At 46.0% G+C, this 21,249-nt stretch overlaps 1 protein-coding gene across 1 annotated transcript in view; it reads right to left on the bottom strand.

Annotated features, from left to right (window-relative positions):
- LOC148538576 (sodium- and chloride-dependent neutral and basic amino acid transporter B(0+)-like) overlaps positions 1-21,249 on the bottom strand; it is a 74,607-nt gene that overhangs the window by 30,319 nt on the left and 23,039 nt on the right. The window contains exons 4-5 of the mRNA XM_088452590.1: positions 11,341-11,502; positions 7,224-7,344 (exon numbers count right to left, since the gene is read on the bottom strand). Of these exons, the coding sequence (XP_088308716.1) occupies positions 7,224-7,344; positions 11,341-11,502 (283 nt within the window). The remainder of the gene's footprint in view (positions 1-7,223; positions 7,345-11,340; positions 11,503-21,249) is intronic.

The raw sequence follows: 21,249 nt of genomic DNA, 5'->3' as shown, positions 1-21,249 counted from the left end.
CGGATTTTTCATAATGGCTATCCAAAATACATGAGAGCCAGATAGCTAATAAGATAAAATTTTCCAGATCTAAGTGTAACCAAGTAAATCTGAATTGCTCATCTCTATTATACATTAATAAAACACTGGGGATCCACCCTCAATTATTGTGTTTTTGTATATTCCAATTAGTACAGAGGTATCTGAGGATCATAAGTGGTCACCTGTTGTATGAGGTATATAACCTTATATATACACAGGCAGAACTATGAGAAGTAAACCTTCATATATTTCCCAAAGGAGGCACAAGTATTTATATTTTTCTTATATTTTTAAATGTTACGATCCAATTCAAAGATGATAGTACTTATATACAGTATGGTGATTGAAATTCAAACTACTGATGCACTGTTCTAATTTAGTTCTGAAGAAATGTTGCTATCAGATTGTAACATATCAACTAGTTTTTTTTCAACATTCTCTATACATTGTAGCTGTGTCTCTTGTGCAGAGGTAGGAAAATGACAATTCATTCCCCAGCAAACTCCTAACGTGTTAATCCAGTATAGCGAGTGTTTGTCCGATGGAATACTGTACAAGCCAGACACAATTATCACAGTATAATGCTTCACTGTATGTGCATTATAGGGTTATTTAATACCAGTTATTTATATAGCACACACATATTCCTCAGCGCTTTACAGAAAATATTTGGCCATTCACATCAGTCCCTGCCCCAGATCTACCTTACAATCTATGGGCCTGATTCAGACCCACTCGCGAGCGGCTGTCCGCTCGCAAGTGGGTCGATGTTAGGCACTGAGCATGCGCACGATGGAGGGAGCTCCGTCATGCGCATGCGCCAGACGCGACGAGCGAAGGAAAGTCCTTCGCTCGTTGTGTCCGATCAAAGGGGGCGTGCTGTCAATGTTGATTGACAGCACGCCCCCTTTGGTGGGCGTGCCTCCCTGACGGGGGCGTTCCCACGGGAACGCCTCCCGTCAGAAGCCGGCCCACTGACATCACTAGTGATGTCAGTGGGAGTGATTTTGGCTCTGATAGAGCCAAAATCACTCCGGAGCTTGCGGTTGAAAACCTCAACCGCAGGCTCCGGCTCGCAATTTCGATGGTCGCGATGGTCTCGACCATCGCGGCCATCACAAAGCACGCTCGTATAGCCTGTGGGTGGTGACCCACAGCTATACGAGCGTCCAGGAGGACGCTCCATGAAAATGGAGCCCGGCCCTCATTCAGAGCGTGCGCTCTGCTCAGAGCGTACGGCTCTGAATGAGGGCCTATGTTCCCTATCACATGCATTTTTGTTGGGAAACAATTAACCTACCAGTATATTTTTGGAATGTGGGAGGAAACCGGAGCACCTGGAGGAAACCCACACAAGCACAGGGAGAATATACAAACTTACACAGTTAGGGCCTTAGTGGGAATCAAACCCACAACCTCAGTGTTCTGAGGCAGTAATGCTAACCATTACACCGTCTGTGCTGCCCTAATTAATTTTATGTTGTCAGGGAAACTCCTTATTAATTAGAGTTGGTGGATAGATCATGCTCTTAAGGTGCCCACACACATAACGACTTGCTCCCAATCAGCCGATGTACACGATTTCCCTTTAACTCTCCCCAGGCAGTCGTGGTCACGATTTGGAGTTAAAAATGTCCAATCTGACTTAAGATCTATCGTGCAGCCAGTGCATTGTATCCCAGATTGGCTAATCTGCCCTACAGCACGGCAGATCTGAAGATGCAAGGTACAACGAGTGGGGACTCACATCGGCATCGTGATCAAGAGTAGAAACTCACGATTTGGCCATTTTTAACATGATCTGTCATCACGATTCGTCGAAATCGGCCAGATTGGATGAAAAGTCAGTATGTGTGTGGGCACCTTTAGTGGAGTTTCTGTTTATGAGTGAACAAATTATTCAGTCCCTCTGCTTTGGCAATAAAAAATACTCCTGCTATGGATTGTAAATATCTAATCTATATGTAATTTAACTAACATGATGTGGCACTCCTATATACTCAGTTTGCTATATTTAGCAGGCATATTTGTGAGTAACAGTGGTAGTAAATTGCCATATAGCAGAATTCTAGATTCTGCACATAAGTGCAGCTGGTATTTATCAAAGCTTAGAGAGAGATAAAATTGTGAGAGATAAAGTGCCAACCATTTAGCTCCTAACTATCATTTTTCAAACACAGCCTGTAAAAAGTAACTTAGGGCCGAATTCAATTAGGGAGTGCAAAGTCCGTGCTGGACTTATCGATCCACATTGCAGCCTTTCCGGGGATAAAGTATTGGGTGCGTGCCTGCTTTATCTCTGTATTCAATTAGAAATCAACGAAAACGGGAGCTGGCGGAAAGGTATCGCAAAAATATGGAATTTTCAGGAAATATTCCAGGGACCCCCCCTAAAAATGTCTAGACATGGGGGATCTCTATGGGTACTCCCAATTTTACCTGCTGAAGGAAGTCATAGTTTCTAATAGCCGCAGCAGGTGCATATTTGCGGCCATGTGATGACGAACAGCACTTAGTTTTTTTTTTTTTTTTAAATTAACTATTCCTATCAAATTTGGGGTACATGAAAATGGGAGTAAGCATATTTTTAAGTCCCTAAAATGATTTTTAAAAATTCTGCAAAAATGCCCCTGCCGCTACTCTGCAATGAAGAAAACACCTGCCACATATAAGGGAACCCCTTATGGATTTAATTTGTCGGCCGACTTTTCGCTCCCTAATTGAATACGGCCCTTAGAAGCAGATTGGTTAGTACTTTATCGGATCTATTAATCATCACTTATTTTACACAAAAGCAGTTGAAAATTAACACTTTCACATACTGATGTATAAATTAAGTGTCAGGGCCATTCATCAAGTTCCCATCAAGTTCCAAAAATGCATTTGTTTTTGGAACTTGGTGATGTTACAGTACGCCATCCTGAGATGGCATACAGCCCCCGATAATCTGCACAGGCTGTCTGTGAAGAGTTACATAGCAGCCTCTATAGCCAGCACAGGAATCTATTTAGATCCTTTCCTGCTATATCTGCAGAGCTCAGGTGGCACTGCAGCCCATTGGACAGCGGCGATGACACATGCGCAATTTGAGAACAATTCCAAAAAGCTGACTCCACAAAAAGACCAGCTATCGGAAGTGATACTTTAGGCAGTGAGTTTAAAACATAATTATCACTAGTGATAATCATGTATTGATGAATAGACCCCTATCGCTCACAATTTTATCTCTTTCTTTGATAAATACCTGCGAGCCCCGACTGACTTAATATGTACAGAAACTGAGTTGCTGTGCACTTTCAGTATATTATACTGTGGCTTTGACTTGTTAGAATTTACTGTACAAGCACACAGATAGTTTGTGGGTGCAATATTATAATTAGCTGCTGTGTAATGAACCCACTGTAGATTACCAGCGCAGGAACAATTTTGATGTGTATAGATGTTCAATTGCTGTGCGGTTCTAATAAGTTATATTGTGGGCTGACTGTGCTATTATTAGCAAACTCAGAGATAGTTTGTGAGTATGGCACAAGAATGACATGCCCTAGTAATTAAGACTTGGGGGCCTAATTAACAAGCTTTTTCCCTGTTTCCTGTTATGTACTAATTAGCACTGCAGATCACAGTCCCCATTATAATCAATAGGGACTATGATCTGACCCCTGTGCTTATCTGTAACAGTTTGGCCCCATTAGTGTACACCATCTTCAGATGTAACCAGCATCTTCCGATCTCTCTTCCACAGCCTCAGACAAGTGCCAGCTTCCCCCGCAGAAGTCTTTTACAAATGTGAAAGACTTCTACCAAATGGCAGACACATAACTGTCTTAGCACATAACGGAGATATTTCCATTAAAAGTTAAAACATCCACCACAAAATGTATACTTAATAATCACTGCAGTTCTGCGATTTTTACTACATAGGCCCCTTGGACCCATGCTGCAAAAATAATGATAACTGCATGGTAATGCATGGATTCGACACACAGTGGTTGATTTAGACCCGGACGCTAAGCTGTGCTCTCTCGCAGCCACAAGGGGCTGGGTATGCAAATTCCGCAATTGCACTGTCTGGTGTAAGGACGCCCTCTATGTCTTAGAGAGCAATGGCAGAGCGAACGCACGCCAGTCTAAAGACGCCCACTTTTCTTTCTTAACACACGTAATCTCCAGGAAATGTATGATTAATCAGAACCATCGTGAACCATCGGAGCTGCTCGCAGCCCTTGAGATCGACCCTACCCCACCGCAAGCACTGCGATCACTGCAGGCTGAAATACAACTAAGTGACGTGTACAATGCTCCCATGCTAATTATGCACACCCATAAGACACCGTTTTGAGGCCCAGACACGCCTGTGTTCACAGCACCACTCCCCTGTTCACAAGCACCTTCCCCTGTTACCACCCACAAACGGCACTATCTGTCACTCAAAGTAGCGTCCAGTCTGTGTACTATGAGCACACGATTCCCGGATGCAATGACTGGTTCGCGCATGCGTATTTTGCCACATACGCATGCGCAGATGGGCGACAATTGTCCATAGCGTGCGTCCCCAGCTTAGCGTCAGGGTCTGAATCAGGCCCACAGTTCTAATCAAATCACATAATATCACATTTGATAGAGACAAGAGGCAGACAGCTGAAACTCTGAATCACGTTTAGATTTATGAGGCTAACCAAAGTCAGGGAGCCTGAAATCCTTTTAAATGATCTAGGGGTCTATTTACTAAGCCTTGGATGGAGATAAATTCCCATCCAATCAGCTTCTAACTGTCATTTTTAAAACACAGCCTGTGACATGGCAGACAGGATCTGATTGGCTGGGACTTTATCTCCGTTCACTTTATCTTCATCCAAAGCTTAGTAAATAGACCCCCTACTAACCATTTAATATGTGTTGCATCATAGTGATGGACACCTGGATGTCCAGCCGGATGTAGTAAGGTACAGTAGGTAGTGATTAGAATTTTCTGCTGGGCACTCTAATGCCTCTGGATTCATGGAAACATGGGACATGGGATTTCTCTCATTGCTTTTAAAGGATCCAAATAGGACAAACTCATATTTCTTAGTTATAACATACAATAAAATATCACTGTGATATCATGTGTGATAAACAGTATTAAACAGACAACCGCAAAAGGCTATAAAAAATATTTAAGGAAAATGCAAGTTATGTAATACTAATACTAATAAAAAGTATGGGGTTACTATGGGTCTTCCGATGTTTTTTTTGTCTACTGCTTAATTCATTCACTGAACTGGACCCTTCTGCTCAGTGGTAAATCTGTTTCATTTACCTCAAAAGGACACTAGATAGCAGCAGTGGTAACATACAAGCAGGGCCATATCTAGGGGTCCTGGCAGCCTGTCATAGTCAAGGACTTGACTAATACCCCCTTCACACCAAACTTATACCCTTATTATTGGGGCAATTTGGGTCCTGGCTTATTGCGAAACCGTCAACCCGAGTCGTCCCAGGAATCTGACCATGGTCGCACTGACCCCATTAATGGTGCATTATGTAAGGCGCGACCCGGGTCTTGCCTAATATGACCTGATTGGCGGCTGTGGAGCAGTCACTACCCACTTTTTATGACCTCATCTTTGTGAGCCTTGAAAACGTCCATTTGGAATTTCACACTCAAGTTCTGCAGGGCTGAAACGGGTTCAGTGGGAACGGGGTCTACCCCTGGGCCCAAGTACAGTATGAAATTGGTCTGACCTGCTTGTGACATGGGTTGGAACTGTGTTAAAAATCTGGGTCGGACCCGTCATTTTGGTGTGAAAGTGGTATAAGTGAAAATTCTACTTAGCTGCATTTCAACGTCATGATGTCTTGGCTACAACACATTGGTAGCTCCATGCCAAAGTCCAGAACCAGGAGCATGGAGCAAAAGGTGAGGCTGAGGCAACTTACAGAGGGCCTGATTCAGACCCGGTCGCAAGCGCTGAGCGCTCGCAACTGGGTCAATGGTGGCCCACAGCGCATGCGCACGACAGAGCCAGCTCCGTCGTGCGCATGCGCGAGACCCGGCTAGCGACTGGCAATCCGTCACTCCCGGTCTCGCACCAAAGGGGGCGAGCTGTCGATGTTGAGTGACAGCTCGCCCCCTTTTGTGGCCGGGCCAGGGGGCTGGCTGCCCAAACGGAGGTGTTCCCATGAGAACACCTGCCATTTGGGGGCGGCCCCACTGACATCATGAGTGATGTCAATGGAGAGGTTCCGGCTCTGTAAGAGCCAAAATCTCTCTGGGGCTTGTGGCCACGAGACCCTATCACAAGGGTCTCGTTGCAAGCCTGATGGTCGCGATGGTCTTGACCATCGCGACCATCAACCTGGCCGCTCGCTACAGCTGTGGGTGGTCACCCACAGCTATGCGAGCGGCCAGGAGGCCGCACGAAAAAAAAAAAAGTCCCTGATTCAGAGCGAGCGCTCTATCAGAGCATCCGGCTCTGAATCAGGGCCAGAGATCCTTCTCCGAAGTTGGCTGGCTCAGCCGGCATGTATACACGGCAGCCATATATGTGTTTGGTGGTATTTATGCTAGAGACCATATACTGACAGACAGATCAATGTAAAATATCATAGCTATGAGCATAGCTCATAAACTTACCTTTGTACACACCTATAACATGTATAAGATACACAGGATCAATTAGATCAGTTGCAAGCAGTTTTGGTACATGCCTACAGACATGCTTGCTCTATGCCTTACTATATGATCCAAACAGGTCCTTCAATGCAGTGTGAGAGCTGTACAATCCACAATACATTCACGTACAGGATGGGTACGGGAAGCAGGCCATCGGAATTCTGGCGGTCAGAATCCCAAAGCCGATATCCCAACAAGTTGGTCGATATACTAACCCTCCCCCTTTCCCTACCGATAACCCTTCCTCCCCGGTTCCTAAACCTAACCTCCCCTCTCCCCGCACCCTAAACCTAACCCTCCCCTTTCAGTTCCTAACCCTAACCCTCCCCCTTGTGCCTAACCCTCCCCCTAACTCTGCTACGTACTGGCATTCTGAGCGCCGGTATCCCCTGTGCCGGTATATTGAACATATCCCTCACGTAATGCTAGATGGCCATGTAATGTCTGGAAAGTATTTTGTCTCCAAATGTTCTGACATAAGTAGCAAGGAGCTATAGTTAGCAAACCAAACACTATCCGCCTTCTGGATAACCATCATACTTACTCCCAATACTGTTTGCTTGGTAGCTCTGTGGTGTTGTTGTTGGAGCAGGTGAGGTTGTTTTCATGTAGCAATGACACATTCATTATTGCTGTAGTGTTATCCAATGTTACATTGCATAAACCTGGAAAAGAAATGTTATTTTGGCTTCAATATATTATTATAATAGATTTATTTATATTTGACATATGAAAGAAAAGTGGCATTAATTTATATATATACAATATGTTTCTTCAACTACAGTCACTTTCCTCCTTGATACAGAAAATAGGTACTCCCAAAATGTAGTCAGCACTTTGACAATCACAATGTCGACACCATAATGTAACATATAATAATGTTGACATGGTTAAAATGTTGACACCCAACATGTTGACACCTGCAAAATGTGACACATAGAAATGTTACACAATAACAGCAGTGGCAGCAGCAGCACACAATGCCGGCCAGGGAGAGAGCAGAGGCTGCTACTGCTATTATTATGTTCCCTCCCCTCAGATTGTCCTCAGTGGATCCACCACTGTTTATTGTTTGTTGGAGTTTGAGCTTTATATCACAAAAGTAGCTGCTGTTACTGCTATCATGGAACAGTAATAGAGCGCGAGCGCTGTGTGGGGCTAATCATGCTGTGACTACTCAGTATCATAGTGGAGGAACGAGCCAGTGACATCTCTATGTGATGACAGTGATTGGTTCGGAAGGATACATGTATGTTTAGCAGTGGTTTAGCAGCCGAGATCCCAATGGTAGCAGCTGTGCAAACCTTAGAGCTCCTGGGAGTCCAGTCTTGACAGATATTTATAATATGTGTCATGGGCTACGGGCTACTTGTTTCAGTTGGGTAGGGGATACCTGCGCTCGGGATCCTGAAAGTCAGAATCTCAACACCGGCATCCTGACAGGGTTAGGATACCGACACCTGTTGGTCAGTATCCTAACCCTCTCCTTCTCCCTAACGATAACCCTAAAGGCTATTTCAGACACAGTGGTTTTGTCCGTACAGGAAAAGATCTGTTATTTTCCATAGAGTGGTTGTAGTCAAACGGAGAAATACATGCATGCTTCCAGATGACACGATTACTGCATGGTCGCCGTGCTACAGCCCTGAATAACCACTGACAAGGACGGCCGCCATGCCGTGCCGTGCCGTGCCGTCACCGTAAGATAGTGAAGTACATGATTGTAGGCATGCTTTCACACACCACAGTATTTAGTTGTATGTTGACCTTCTACCCATCCACAGTCTTCAGTTTTAAAGATTGAAAAGAGCACCCAGCATTAATATTACACCTGGCACAAAGTCGTTGCTTGTGAGAGTGACTGATCCACAGAAAAAAAAGGACAGTTTTTTCTGTCTGGACAAAACCGTTGTGTCTGAAATAGGCCTAACCTTCCCTCCCCACTGCCTACACCTAATCCCCCCCTATACACTCTAAGCCGAACTCTCCCCCCTTAGTGCCTAACTTCAACCCTCCCCCTTGTGTCTAACCCTAACTCCAGTATTGGCTGTTGGGATGCTGGAACCGGTATTCTGGCAGGTGTCGGTATTCCAGTGCCGGCATTCTAAGCGCCAGCATCCCGACTGTCGGTATTATGACCACATTCAGTTTCTTTCCTCTTTTTACCAACAGTGAAGCAGTAACTCATGCAAGAAAATATATTTGAGAGATGTGCAAAACTGCAAAGTTCTCCAGTGACAACAAGAGTATTTTGTAAAAAGGCATTTCTAGCAATGTAACAGGTAACAAGGTGGAGGAAGGGGAAATCAGTCTGGACAGGGGTGACCAGTCAGTGAAAAGGCAGAAGAGTGGATAACAAATCGTAAACGAGCATTGTGTACTGACAAGACAGGAGACAAAGGAGGTGACATTGTTTTGGATTCTCTCGTTGAAGAAGGAGGATGAATCAGGGCGGCCTTTCTGGAGTGTGGGTTAGATCCAGTATGTACCCCAGTAACATGCCCAACTGTAAACATAAGATTTAGTTGTGTGAGATTGAACATATTTTGAGAATATTTTTTCCCCCACAAAAACAACTTTTTACATGTTCTCAGTTGTGGAGTAAAGTGCTGATCTATAGTGATGGGAAATCTAGTTCATTCATTAGGTCATTATGATCTAGTTCACTCAAAAGAGTAGTTCATTTAGGTCATTGCATCACTGGCTCTGATACACTGCTGATAGAAGTGATTGGAAACAGAACTAGTCTATTACACATACAGTACAGTGTTTCTACTAGATGATTCTTGTTCTAATGACCAGATATGTTTATTATGTCTGATCTTTAATATTTCAAAAAGCAATCACTTATACAGCAAAGTAATAGTGACATGTTTAGCTCTGCAAAGTTAATTATTTTTGAGAAAGACCCAAATTAAGAATATTGTGATGCGTCACTTGTTCTTGCTTTTAAAACACAGTAATTGAGAAGAAAAAACAGTAATTGGAAAAAACCCATACCCTTACCCCATCTTATTTTTTAATTGCACCCATTAATGTCACTGAATGCACACCTGGGCTAGATTAAAAATGGGGTGGATGGGACTACAGCTCCAGGCCTCCACATAAACATAGGCCCATCATTACCGCATTATGATACCCAGCTGCCTCGCTGCCACACAGTTTGCTATAAATCATAAGTATTCTAATTGCAATTCTATTTTCCTTTCAAAATTATACAATTTTTCTATTTTTCTGTATTTAGGGAGATAATGGGTCTGATAGTGTAGGGGTTGTATAAGCCAGCTTCTGGCATTTATCTAGCACTTTCTATAAAATGACAGAAGCTGATTGGTTTCTATGGGCATCCTTTCCATTTGATCACATTTCCCCCTATGTCTTGTGGAATAAACAAAACAGTATACAGTATTTAACATGCAGCACTCAGCACTGTGCCTTGAGCTGATGGGGAATGTATCATGTGACTTGTGAGCTACATGATCCACTCACTAGACTAAACGAACTACTGACCTATATGTCAGGAGAATAATGACTCATGAGCTCTACAGAATCCTCACAATGTCTGAGCATAGCAGTGCCACCTGTGGTAGTTTAGCAGTACTGACTCAAGATGAATGTATGAGAGAGCTGATTGGGAATGTATCATGTGACTTGCATGAGTCACTGACCTACTTGAACTAGTGAACTAGATGCCAGGAGAATGACTCATGAACAGAGTCGTAACTAGACTTTTTGGTGCCCTGTGCCAGAAAGAGCATTGGCGTTCACCTCATTTTTCAAAGGGACATAATGCACCCAAAAAAGGGCCATGGCTCATGGGGAAGGACCAGGGAAGCGATAGGAGAGGCCAGGAGATGCTTGGGATGAAATAAGAGGAAGCTACAAGTGAGAATGATAATAAACAGAAATTTGACAGGCCCAAACAGCGCCCCATGCCCTGTGGTGCCCTGTGCGATGGCACTGGCCGCACTACCCGAGCTACGGCCCTGCTCATGAATCATCATGACAATCAGTTCAATCAGTTGCGCATAGCCCTCACAAAGTCACATAGCAGTGCCACCTGTAGTTGTTTAGCAGTACTGACTCATGCCTAATGGAGCTGCTGTGCTCTCTCTGGGGCCTATTCATCATAACTAAAATGTATCTGGAGGTAATTATGTTTAGAACTGGCATGGAGTTCTACCTAATTACAGGAGGAATTCATCATTCCTCCTTCCCATAACTATCTATTTCGAAAAGCTGTCATTTTTGAGATGACAGCTCTTCAGGAAATATGTAGTTTTCCCTGTCTGCTCTAACTTACTGCAGCTATAATCAGTTCTGCGCATGCGCTATTACATCCATAAAAGCAGCGCATGTGCAGCACTGCCTACAGCTGCGGTAATTCTGTGTGCCCCTCCTTACTCCGCTCACCATTTTACTCTGCGACGCATTTTCAGCTGGACTTCGGCAGCTCCAAAGTTCAGAATGAGGGTGTACCGTGGGTATGCTCTTTGTTATATGGATATATAGTTGATCTTACAACAGAAATGTAACCATAATACTGATGGTTTAAATGGTGCTTCACCCCTTCTCCCCGACATGCAGAGTCATCCCATTCCCATGCTCTCCCTTCTCATTCATCCATGACTAAAGTTATCAATAAGACTAGGCCTACTTACCACTTAATCCACTCCGACAATTACTGTCTGCCCACTCAAAGCAGTCAGACCAGGGCAGGTAACTTCGAAACGATGCAAATAAGTAAAACAGGCTGTAGGCAATAATCACATTGTAGTAAATAGATACTAGAGTTGATATCAGCACCATAGTAACTCCAACACCTGGAATTAAAAACAAATAGTACTGTTACTCCAGGAAATAACACATTGCATGCACTATTAACTATGGGCCTAATTCTGCATGGATCACAAAACCGCGTATACAGATCGGCCGATGGTGCGTACTGTGCATGCGTATGGACGGCAGTGGGCATGCGCAGGTTAGCATTGCGATCGCATTGCAATCAGGCATGCAGGTACAAAGCCATCACAGAATGAGTGAAGGGACGTCAGCATTTGGGGTTGGTGACGGGGGAGTGGTCAGAGAAACACAGACGTGCCTGTCCGTTTGAACGCCGTTGCATGGGCATGCATAAATTAGCCACTGCAACAGCATACGCAGCTTGTGTACTCACTGCGTGCGACGAGACTTGCAATTTCTGAGACAGATCAGAGCTGCTGTAATTCTGCATGAGGGTCCGATGTTACCGATGTATACACAGAACTGCGAGGTCTTACAAGTGTGAGAAAGTGGTAGTGGGTGTCCCTATGCTGGCTGAGTGGTTGCAAACATTAGCATATTTTCACAGCAAAACTGCGTGTGTAATCACAGCTGCGATCGCATTTGATACAACTGTATCTAGGGACCAGGTTTGCTACATACTGTGACAATAAAACTGTGGCTATAATGTATTTGTAGTGTAACTTTACAGCTATTATTAATATGTAATACAGTTAAATGTGTAAAATTAATGTAAAAAAAAAAAAAATACTTTACTTTTATCAGTGGTATGGTTCTTTTATTCCCAAAGAGCATTAAGCTGCATATCTATATTTAGTCCATATGGATTCAAAGTTTTCATAATGTAGATCTACTTACTCTCTGATTTCTTTAACTCAGTGATTATATCTCCCCATCTCCAATTTGGTGTGATTTTTTTGTAATTCCTACAAATATCAGACCCACCGCTGCAAGAAGAAGCCACAGAGGACCAGAGGGAAGCATTAGGGCAAGGATAGGCCCTGTTGGGCTCACAAAGCCTGCATCACCTCTTCCTGCATATGCTCAGTTGCCGTTCACCCAGGCTCAATCATTTCATAAAAGAGCTTAAACATTGTTTCAAAGCAAGGTGCGTTTAGGTTTTATATGGTTTTCTTGCCACATCATATATTACATACATTACAGTGCTTGTCTTTTTGTTAAAGTTTTGTTGGAGACAGCAAGAATAAAAAACTGTAGCTGCATTGTGAGTTTGAAGACTTGTCCATTGTTCAGAAAGTGATTGGTGAGTGTAAGAAAAGGGGCCTATCCATTACACGACTTTTTGAACGATCCAACCAAAACCAGGATGTTTTGGTCGCATTGTTCACAAAGTCGTGTAATGGATAGCCGGCAAGGACCAGCGATGCGCGTGCACGCTGGGTCCTTGCCGACCCCGACTATCTACGGAACATGCTGGTCAACCTGATGACGCTCGTCAGGTTCCCCATGTTCCGAGATAGGGGGTCAGGATCCTGCACTGAAAGACGTTCAGTGAACGCCGTTCAGTGCGGGCATCGCACCCGGCGACCTGAAGGACTGAACGCTAGAGGTTCAGTTTTTCAGGTCGCCTAATGGATAGGCCCTTTAAGTAACATATGCAGGGGCGTATTAAGGGGTCTATTTACTAAGCCTTGGATGGAGATAAAGTGAACGGAGATAAGGTACCAGCCAATCAGCTCCTAACCAGTGATCGCAAATATTTTACCCACTAATGAGGACCAGAGACTCACTTTTTCAGAGTGGGTGAGTCCCTGGGGATGCGCTCCGCAGCTTGTCACTCTCCGGCTTCTGGTTACATGATTGATGTCCCCCCTGCCCGGCTGCAGGGGAGACATCAAAAAGGAGGTGGAGCCAGCCGTTACACGCCCCTTGATGCTGCAGCTCACTCAGCAGTCAGCGTGACTCGGAGTGGACTGCCGCGGCGTGGAGAAGACTGCGGCCACCTCTCTTCCCCCGGAGTTTAGAAGTCTGCGGCCCAGCCCCCAGCTTGAAGACTACACCCGGTACCCTAAAGCAGGTATCGCTGCGGGTGGGCTTGGTGTGGTGTGGTGCAGGGGTGGGGGCTGTCAATGACGCTAAGGAGCCCGTGCCCTGCCCTGCACTGCATTGGAATCTGCAGTGTTAGGGCAAGCTGGAGGATGCCAATGAGTGATGGGGTGTACCGGGTTCTGCCGAAGTACAGGAGAGATAGGAAGCAGCCGGGGCAGATGCATCTGGTATGATGGTAAGTGTTGGCTTCCTGTTTAGAATAACCATCCCGTTTAAGAGGTTCTTGGTTTCCTAGCTAGTGTCTTAGCGGCAGCCCCATGTCTCTGCACAGCCTGGCATGGAAGGGTTACGTGTAGCTGTCAGCACAGACACTGAGTGCTGTACTCTTGCCTCACTTGCTCTCCAGCTTTGAACACCATGTGTTCTCCTATATATGCATGCACTGCAACTCCTTTCTCCCTCTAATACCGAGTGACACCCAGCCCCTTCTCTTGTCTCTGCCTACCCCCCTCCACCTCCTGTCTGCAGCTCCTCTCCCCCTCTATTACCCAGTGGAACCCAACCCCTTCTCTTGTCCCTGCCTACCCCCCTCCACCTCCTCCTGTCTGCAGCTATCTCGCCCATTCTCTAATACCCAGTGGCACCCAGCCCCTTCTCTTGTCTCTGCCTACCACCCTCCACCTCCTGTCTGCATCTCCTCTCCCCCTCTAATACCCAGTGGCACCCAGCCCCTTCTCTTGGCCCTGCCTACCCCCCTCCACCTCCTGTCTGCAGCTCCTCTCCCCTACTGATACCCGGTGGCACTCAGCCCCTTTCTCCTGGGTAGTTTCTAGATGTTCTTCACCGATTGGACCCTGACGTCATCAGTTACTATCCACATGGGAATAGAGGTGAAATAGAAATGGAAAGGTATATTTCCCCTTCTGTATTTGTACCTGGAAGTGACGTGCAGTGCGGGTGGAAGTGCAGTTCCCTGCCCACACAGTTCCCTAAATAAAGAAACCTGTCCACTCGCCACAAAATTATATTCCCCCTCTATGCCCACTTGGATGGTAGGGATTGACAGACAGTAGCTGATGATGCCAGGGTACAGAAACTGAAGGGGATATAGCTGTAACCAAGTAGAAGCCTGTGGCGAGCGAAGTGAGCCTACGAGGGTACAAATCTCTACTATCGGTAGACAGATACTCCAGCTGAGACAACATATCATCGCTGTGAGGGCCTGGACCTGTACTTCCGTCCTACTTCACATCACACCCAGGTCCTTAGGATGAAGGGGAAATAAAATTAACCCTTACTCCTGTCCCTGCCTACCCCTCTACCTCTAATACCCGGTGGCACCCAGACCCTTCTCCTTTCCCTGCCTACTCCTCCTGTCCCTAGCTACACTCCTGCTTCTCCTGTACATAGCTCCCCTCCACATCCCAGCCCCTTCTTCAGTTCCTGCCCTCTCCTCCTATCTCTAGTTCCCCTCACCTATAATCTGACTCCCTGGATCCTCCTGTTCTCTGCTCCCCACCTCCTACTCCTGTTCCCAGCTCCCGGTTTTTCGAAAAACGATGCAAAAACTACAGTTTCTGCATAATTTTATGTATCACTGCTAGGTAAGAACAGTCTAATGCAGAAGATTTCACAGAAATCTCCTGCACAAGGCTAACTACCGCAGCAGACTGCAGTCCCCATTATTGTCAGTGGGTACTACAATCTGACCTCTGTGTACAAAACTGATGCTATTGGGGGTATCAGATGGGCATTCTAGGGGTATGTGAGAAAGTGTGGTGGCATATGGGGATCTCTAAACTATAAATTATGATGGGACCGAGAAATGATCAGGTAGGACCCCATTTTTTTAAAGTGGTGGGTCCCTGGGACCCACATATTTTGCCGCTCGGCGCGATCACTGCTAACTGCCATTTGACAGGCTGGTGTTTAAATAATGACAGGAGCTGGTTGGCTGGTACTGTATCTCTATTCACTTTATCTACTTCCAAGGCTTAGTAAATAGACACCTAAGAAAGCATGGATCCCATGTGCAGTCTCCATCCGGGGCCCCCTTCTCTCTCTCTCTGGCGGTCGGCAATGCACTGAGCGCAGCGCTGCAGTAGTAGACTCTGGGCACTAGTTTGTGCCCAGAGTCTACTGCACACGTGCAGGTCACCAGGAAAATGTTGCTGTAGCCATTTTCCCGGCAATTTCCCTACTGTGCATGCGCAAAATGCCGGGAAAATGGCTGCTCTGACCATTTGCCATGCGATTTTTACAGAGCTGATAGCGCCGATGTGGGACTACGGAGAGGTAAGTATTAAGAATATGGGTGCAGGGTGTGCGGTGTGTGGGCCCCCCTAGCCCCAGGGGCCCGTGTGCCCTGCACCCATTATAGATACGTCCCTGAACATGTGTTATTATGATATTAACTAGTAAAGGATGCCACGTCACCATCATCCACCACTGGCTGAGTCCCTCCCATCACCATACTACCCCCTCCCTACTCCGTTCTGCCCAGTCCCAGCTGTATACTTACCCTGACCCGTACCTGGCGCAGAGTGGTCCTCCTCTGTCCTCATCAGCTGGTCTGTCCCAACGCTGCAGGGGTCGGCCCACTGCACAAGTCAGAGACTGGACAGACCTTAGACAATGATTATATTGATAATGTAGGCAGTGGAGTGGTTCAGTACAGATAATAGGAGAGGAGTACTAACACAGTTGGTACAGCGGGGGGGGGGGAGGATTAGCAGCATTGTGCATTAGATACTGGAGAATACATGACAGTAAAATCATGTATTGCAAATACTTAATGATACCCCTTTCACACAGGAAAATTAAAATCCCGGGTAATTCACTTTTACCTGGTAATTTGCAAAACAACCTGGGTTTTTTCCCTGTGTGAAAGGGTCAACCCGGGACTTAATTCCCGGGTCTACGACCCGGCAAAAAACCAGGGTCGGAGACCTGGGAATTTAATGCTGGGATGACCCTTTCACACAGGGAAAAATCCCGGGTTCTTTAGCAAATTACCGGGTAAAAGTGTATTACATGGGATTTTCATTTTCAGTGTGAAAGGGGTATTATTCAGAGTAAGAGTTTCCAAATGATTTGCATACTACTGGCAATATCAGCATACCTCCCAACATGACCCTCTCCAGGAGGGACACAATGCTCTGGTCCTGGACTTCCCTGGTAAGAGGTTGGGCTGCTGCGCAGTTCAAAATTCAAATAGGGGAGTCACACCAACTGTAATTTCACACACTGCCAACCATCACTGGCTTGGACTCACTGGCAGTTGGTGTGGCTCCCCTATTTGAATTTTGGACTGTACTACAGGCCCGCCTCTGGAGCCGCAACCAATCATAAATTACCAGGGAAGTCCAGGACCAGAGCATTGTGTCCCTCCTGGAGAGGGTCATGTTGGGAGGTATGTATCAGGGAACTTTGTGTCTGTGCCCAAGATGGCATCCCTGTGAGGATTTATTTATTTATTTTTAGTGGGAAGTGCTGGTCTGAACCTCAGAAAATGGTTCATTATGAAACAAAAACCATTTTACCTCAGAGTCTGGGGATATTTTTTTCTCACAACTAATACCCGAGGAGAAGGATGATTATGATTACACAGTGACAAGCCTTTATAAGGTTTTTTAGTAAGTTCAAGCCTGCTACAGTCAGAGGCTTAAATATGCCCTATATCTGTGACAGAAACTAGCACTGTATCTTCCATCCTCATTTTCTTACAGAAAACTCCTGAGTGCCCAAAGTGACTTTAAAGTAGCGATGTGTCGGCTCGGATTAGTTTTCATTTTCCCCCAAATTCTGAATTTTCCCGCCAAAAATCAGGTCTTAGAAAGAGGCAAAACGTCATCTTTCATGGACAAACATAATCTTTCATGGACTTTTTTCCAGGAATCATGATGTTTGTCCATGAAAGATGATGTTTTGCCTCTTTCTGAGACCCGATTTTTGGCGGGAAAAATCAGAATTTGGCGGGAAAATCTGAACTAATCTGAACCTGCACATCCCTACTTTAAAGACACAGCTGTCCCAATTACTTCCTCAGACTCCTCATCTACCACAGAAGAAGGACTTGAGGATTATTCAATATGGGAAGGACCAGCAATGGGTTTATCATGCAAATACCCTTATCAAACTTCCGGTTTCCACTTGATGCCAGCACCAGATTAAGGGCCTGATTCAGAGCCGCTCACTCTGACAGAGTGCTCGCTCTGAATCAGGGCCGGGCTTTTTTTTTTGGATCAGCCTCTTGGCCGCTCGCATAGCTGTGGGTGACCACCGACAGCTATTGCGAGCGGCCATGATGATGGTTGCGATGGTCAAGACCATCGCGACCATCGGGCTTGTGACGAGACCCTTGTGGTAGGGTCTCATGGCCGCAAGCCGCAGAGAGATTTCGGCTCTAACAGAGCCAGAATCTCTCCATTGACATCACTTGGGCAGCAACCCCCCTGGCCCGCCCACCAAAGGGGGCGAGCTGTCACTCAACATCGACAGCTCGCCCCCTTTGGTGCGAGACCCGGAGCGACGGAGTGCCTGTCGCTAGCCGGGTCTCTTGCATGCGCACGATGGTGCCGGCTCCATCGTGCGCATGCACTGTGGGCCACCATCTACCCGATTGCCAGCTACGGTCAGAACTGTTCTGTAAGAAATACATAATATTTTTATGTATTTATTTCTAATACCAGTAAGTTTTACCTCAGAATCTGAGGTAAATTGGACATCAGGCATTACAACTGAAGGCTCTCTCAGTAGAATGCACTTTTCCATTCAGATTCTACCCACTTCCAGGTGAAGTGGGCAGAATTTTCTCGGGGATCGGCAGGTCTGTGACTAGGGGGCAAGACCTAATGAAGCGATTCTATATGAATCACATCTTTTGGTCCCGTCCACTAGTCAAATATGAGAGATTCCCGGCATTTTACAGTGAGGGGCGGGGCTTAATGACGCTGATATTTTGAACCCCCTCGCATCTCATCTCCGGGCAACTCCCGGAGAGGAAAATCTGAATGGGGAGTAGTGGACACTGATATAGCCTTTTCCAAGGTTTTACATTTTAACAACATATGAGAGAAAAAGAAGTGTGATCTATGTACTAAGCCTTGGAGAGAGAAAAGTGAATGGAGATAAAGTACCAACCAATCAGCTCCTGTTATTTTTCAAACACATTATGTGACACGGCAGTTAGGAGCTGATTGGCTGGTACTTTATCTCCGTTCACTTTATCTCCACACAAGGCTTAGTAAATAGACCCCTGTGTCCCCCTCCTTCAATGCTGAAGAGAAACCTGCTTCAGTGATCAGTAGCCCCACCCAGCTGCTAGTGTGAGTGTGACCTGTGCACAACCTAGCCTGCTGGGCAGGTGCAGCCTTGCTGTTAGCGTTGGCAGGTTAGTGATGGGAAGATGTCACTCCCCTGCCTCTCAGCGGAAAATCAGGATGCTTGCTGCTCAAGCCTCTCTCGAAGAAGAAGAACAAATATATGTGCTTAGAGAACAATCTATATTATTTTCAAATTAATAAATAGAATAGTCGTTTACATGCTGGGAAAAAAATGTCACATGCCTGAGAGATTTCCTGTTCAACGTGGGCGCAGTTTGGTTGTAAGGTTCTGTGATATCTTCCTGTCATATGCATCTACTACCTTTGCATGGAGGACAGCATTTCGTTCAGAGCTGGAACTTGGCATATCATCAGAAATTCGCACACTTTGTGTAATCTGTTTTTTTGCTCATTTAGCATCGGCCCCTGTATTTACTTTTGTAAATGATAATAAGCCTGATTCAGAGTTGAACACTATACCAATTTCCAGGCATTTGAGTGATAATCAGTGGTCTGCACATGTGCCACAGGCATAAACACACCCACAAGACACGCCCCCTCCATCCTCTTTCTGCATCTCTAAGCATACGCATCTGACTCTACATAGGCAAAGATGACAATACGTTTGTTGTGCTCATGCTCAGCACAAAGGAGCATAATCTGCACCCAATAAATGAGTTTATTGGCAACTGAACAGTACATGAGGCCTAAAATGTGTTAGGGACAAGTGTGTGCATGTGTGTGGGACAAGCGTCCCATTCTGTGATACATTCCCTCTTTTCTCTGCCTTAGCTCTGCTGTGATGCCTGTCCTGTGCTTACAGTCACAGTATATGACAAATTATCATTATTTATATAGATTCCAGTATAAGATCTAAGCATGAGAAATGTCATTAAGTGGCTGCCAATGGCCCGTGTTGTAACATGATGCTTGTCAGTGTTACTATTTTATGATGCTGGGCATATAAGGACAAGTATGACTTCCTTCAACTTGTTGATCCAGTCTGGTAAGGTTGCTCAGTAAGAATATTAGTATTGTTAACCAAATGTAGTCCCTGAAACCATCTCTGAGATACTAGATTTATATGAAGATATAGGACCTCATTCAGAGGCGGTCGTTAGATGCAAGCGGTCACTCTGAATCAGGGCGGCCACTTGCATCCTGAATGGCCGCCTCCTTGTCGATCGTTAAGCTGTGGGTTACCACACACAGCTTAACGACCGACCAGGTTGATGGTCGCAATGGTGATCACCATCACAACCATCGGGGCTTACGACCAGACCCTAAGGTTGGGTCTGGGCACTCGTAAGCCACAGGAAGCTTTCTACTCTGATGGAGCAGGAAGCTCCCCACTGACATCATTGATGATGTCAGTGCTGACGCCCACAAAACGGTAGGTGTTCGTAAAGGAACGCCTCCGTTTTGGATACCACCCCCCCGGCCCGCCTACCAAACGGGGGCAGTTGTCGATCAACATCGACAGCCACCCCTTTGGTAGCGAGCTCCGGAGCGACAGAGTTTCTCTGTCGCTCTGGGGCTTGCGCACAAGCAGTGCGGCCACTGCACGTGCGCAGGCCAAACCATCGACCTTCGGTTACGAGCGCATCGGCGCTCACGACCGACTCTGAATGAGGTCCATAGTGCACTAATAGAACGCAGCATGATACCAAGATAGGACATGTATAGCTCAGGGGTCCACAGTACAGCTGTGATTCAGCACTGACAAACTAAGGCCCTCATTCAGAGCCGCTCGCAAAGCTTGTTTTGAAAGCCGGCCTCCTGGCCGCTCGCTAAGCTGTGGGTATCCACCCACACCTTTAGCGAGTGACCAAATGATGGTCGCGATGGTCGAGACCATCGTGACCATCGGGGCTTGCAACGAGAGCCTTGCGGTAGGGTCTCGTCTACCGCAAGCCCCAGGTAGCTTCCTGCTCTAACAGAGCAGGAAGCTCCCTACTGACATCACTGGTGATGTCAGTAGGGCCGCCTACAAACGGCAGGCGTTCCTTCAGGAACGCCTCCATTTGTCCGGCTATCCCCGCACCCCGCCTACAAAACAGGGCGAGCTGTCGATCAACATCGACAGCCGCCCCGTTTGTAGCAAGCCCCGGAGCGAGTTAATTTGTCACTTGCTCCGGGGCTTGCGCACGCGCACTGCGAGCGCTGTGCGTGCGCAGGCCCTCATCATCTGAATGAGGGCCTATATACATACAGAGAAGGAGGTGCCCTGTACATTTACAAGTGCAGTTTAGCAAATAGAACAAAACATTTGATTGGTTGTTATGGGGAACAGCCACATTTTATTCATAGTCACCTGCAGGACATTTTGTGATCAAGCAGCCAATGAGTAAATGGGGGAGGGGTGTCACTGTGACTATTTTGATTAATTGATTATGGGACTGACTCACTACCGATTGCAACTGTAAATGCAATAGCAATTACGCACGCAGTTCA

The sequence above is a fragment of the Taudactylus pleione genome, unplaced genomic scaffold (assembly GCF_031769625.1).
Source record: "Taudactylus pleione unplaced genomic scaffold, aTauple2 ptg000039l, whole genome shotgun sequence".
NCBI classification, from domain to species: Eukaryota; Metazoa; Chordata; class Amphibia; order Anura; family Myobatrachidae; genus Taudactylus; species Taudactylus pleione.
This window is presented reverse-complemented; position numbering and strand designations above follow the sequence as displayed.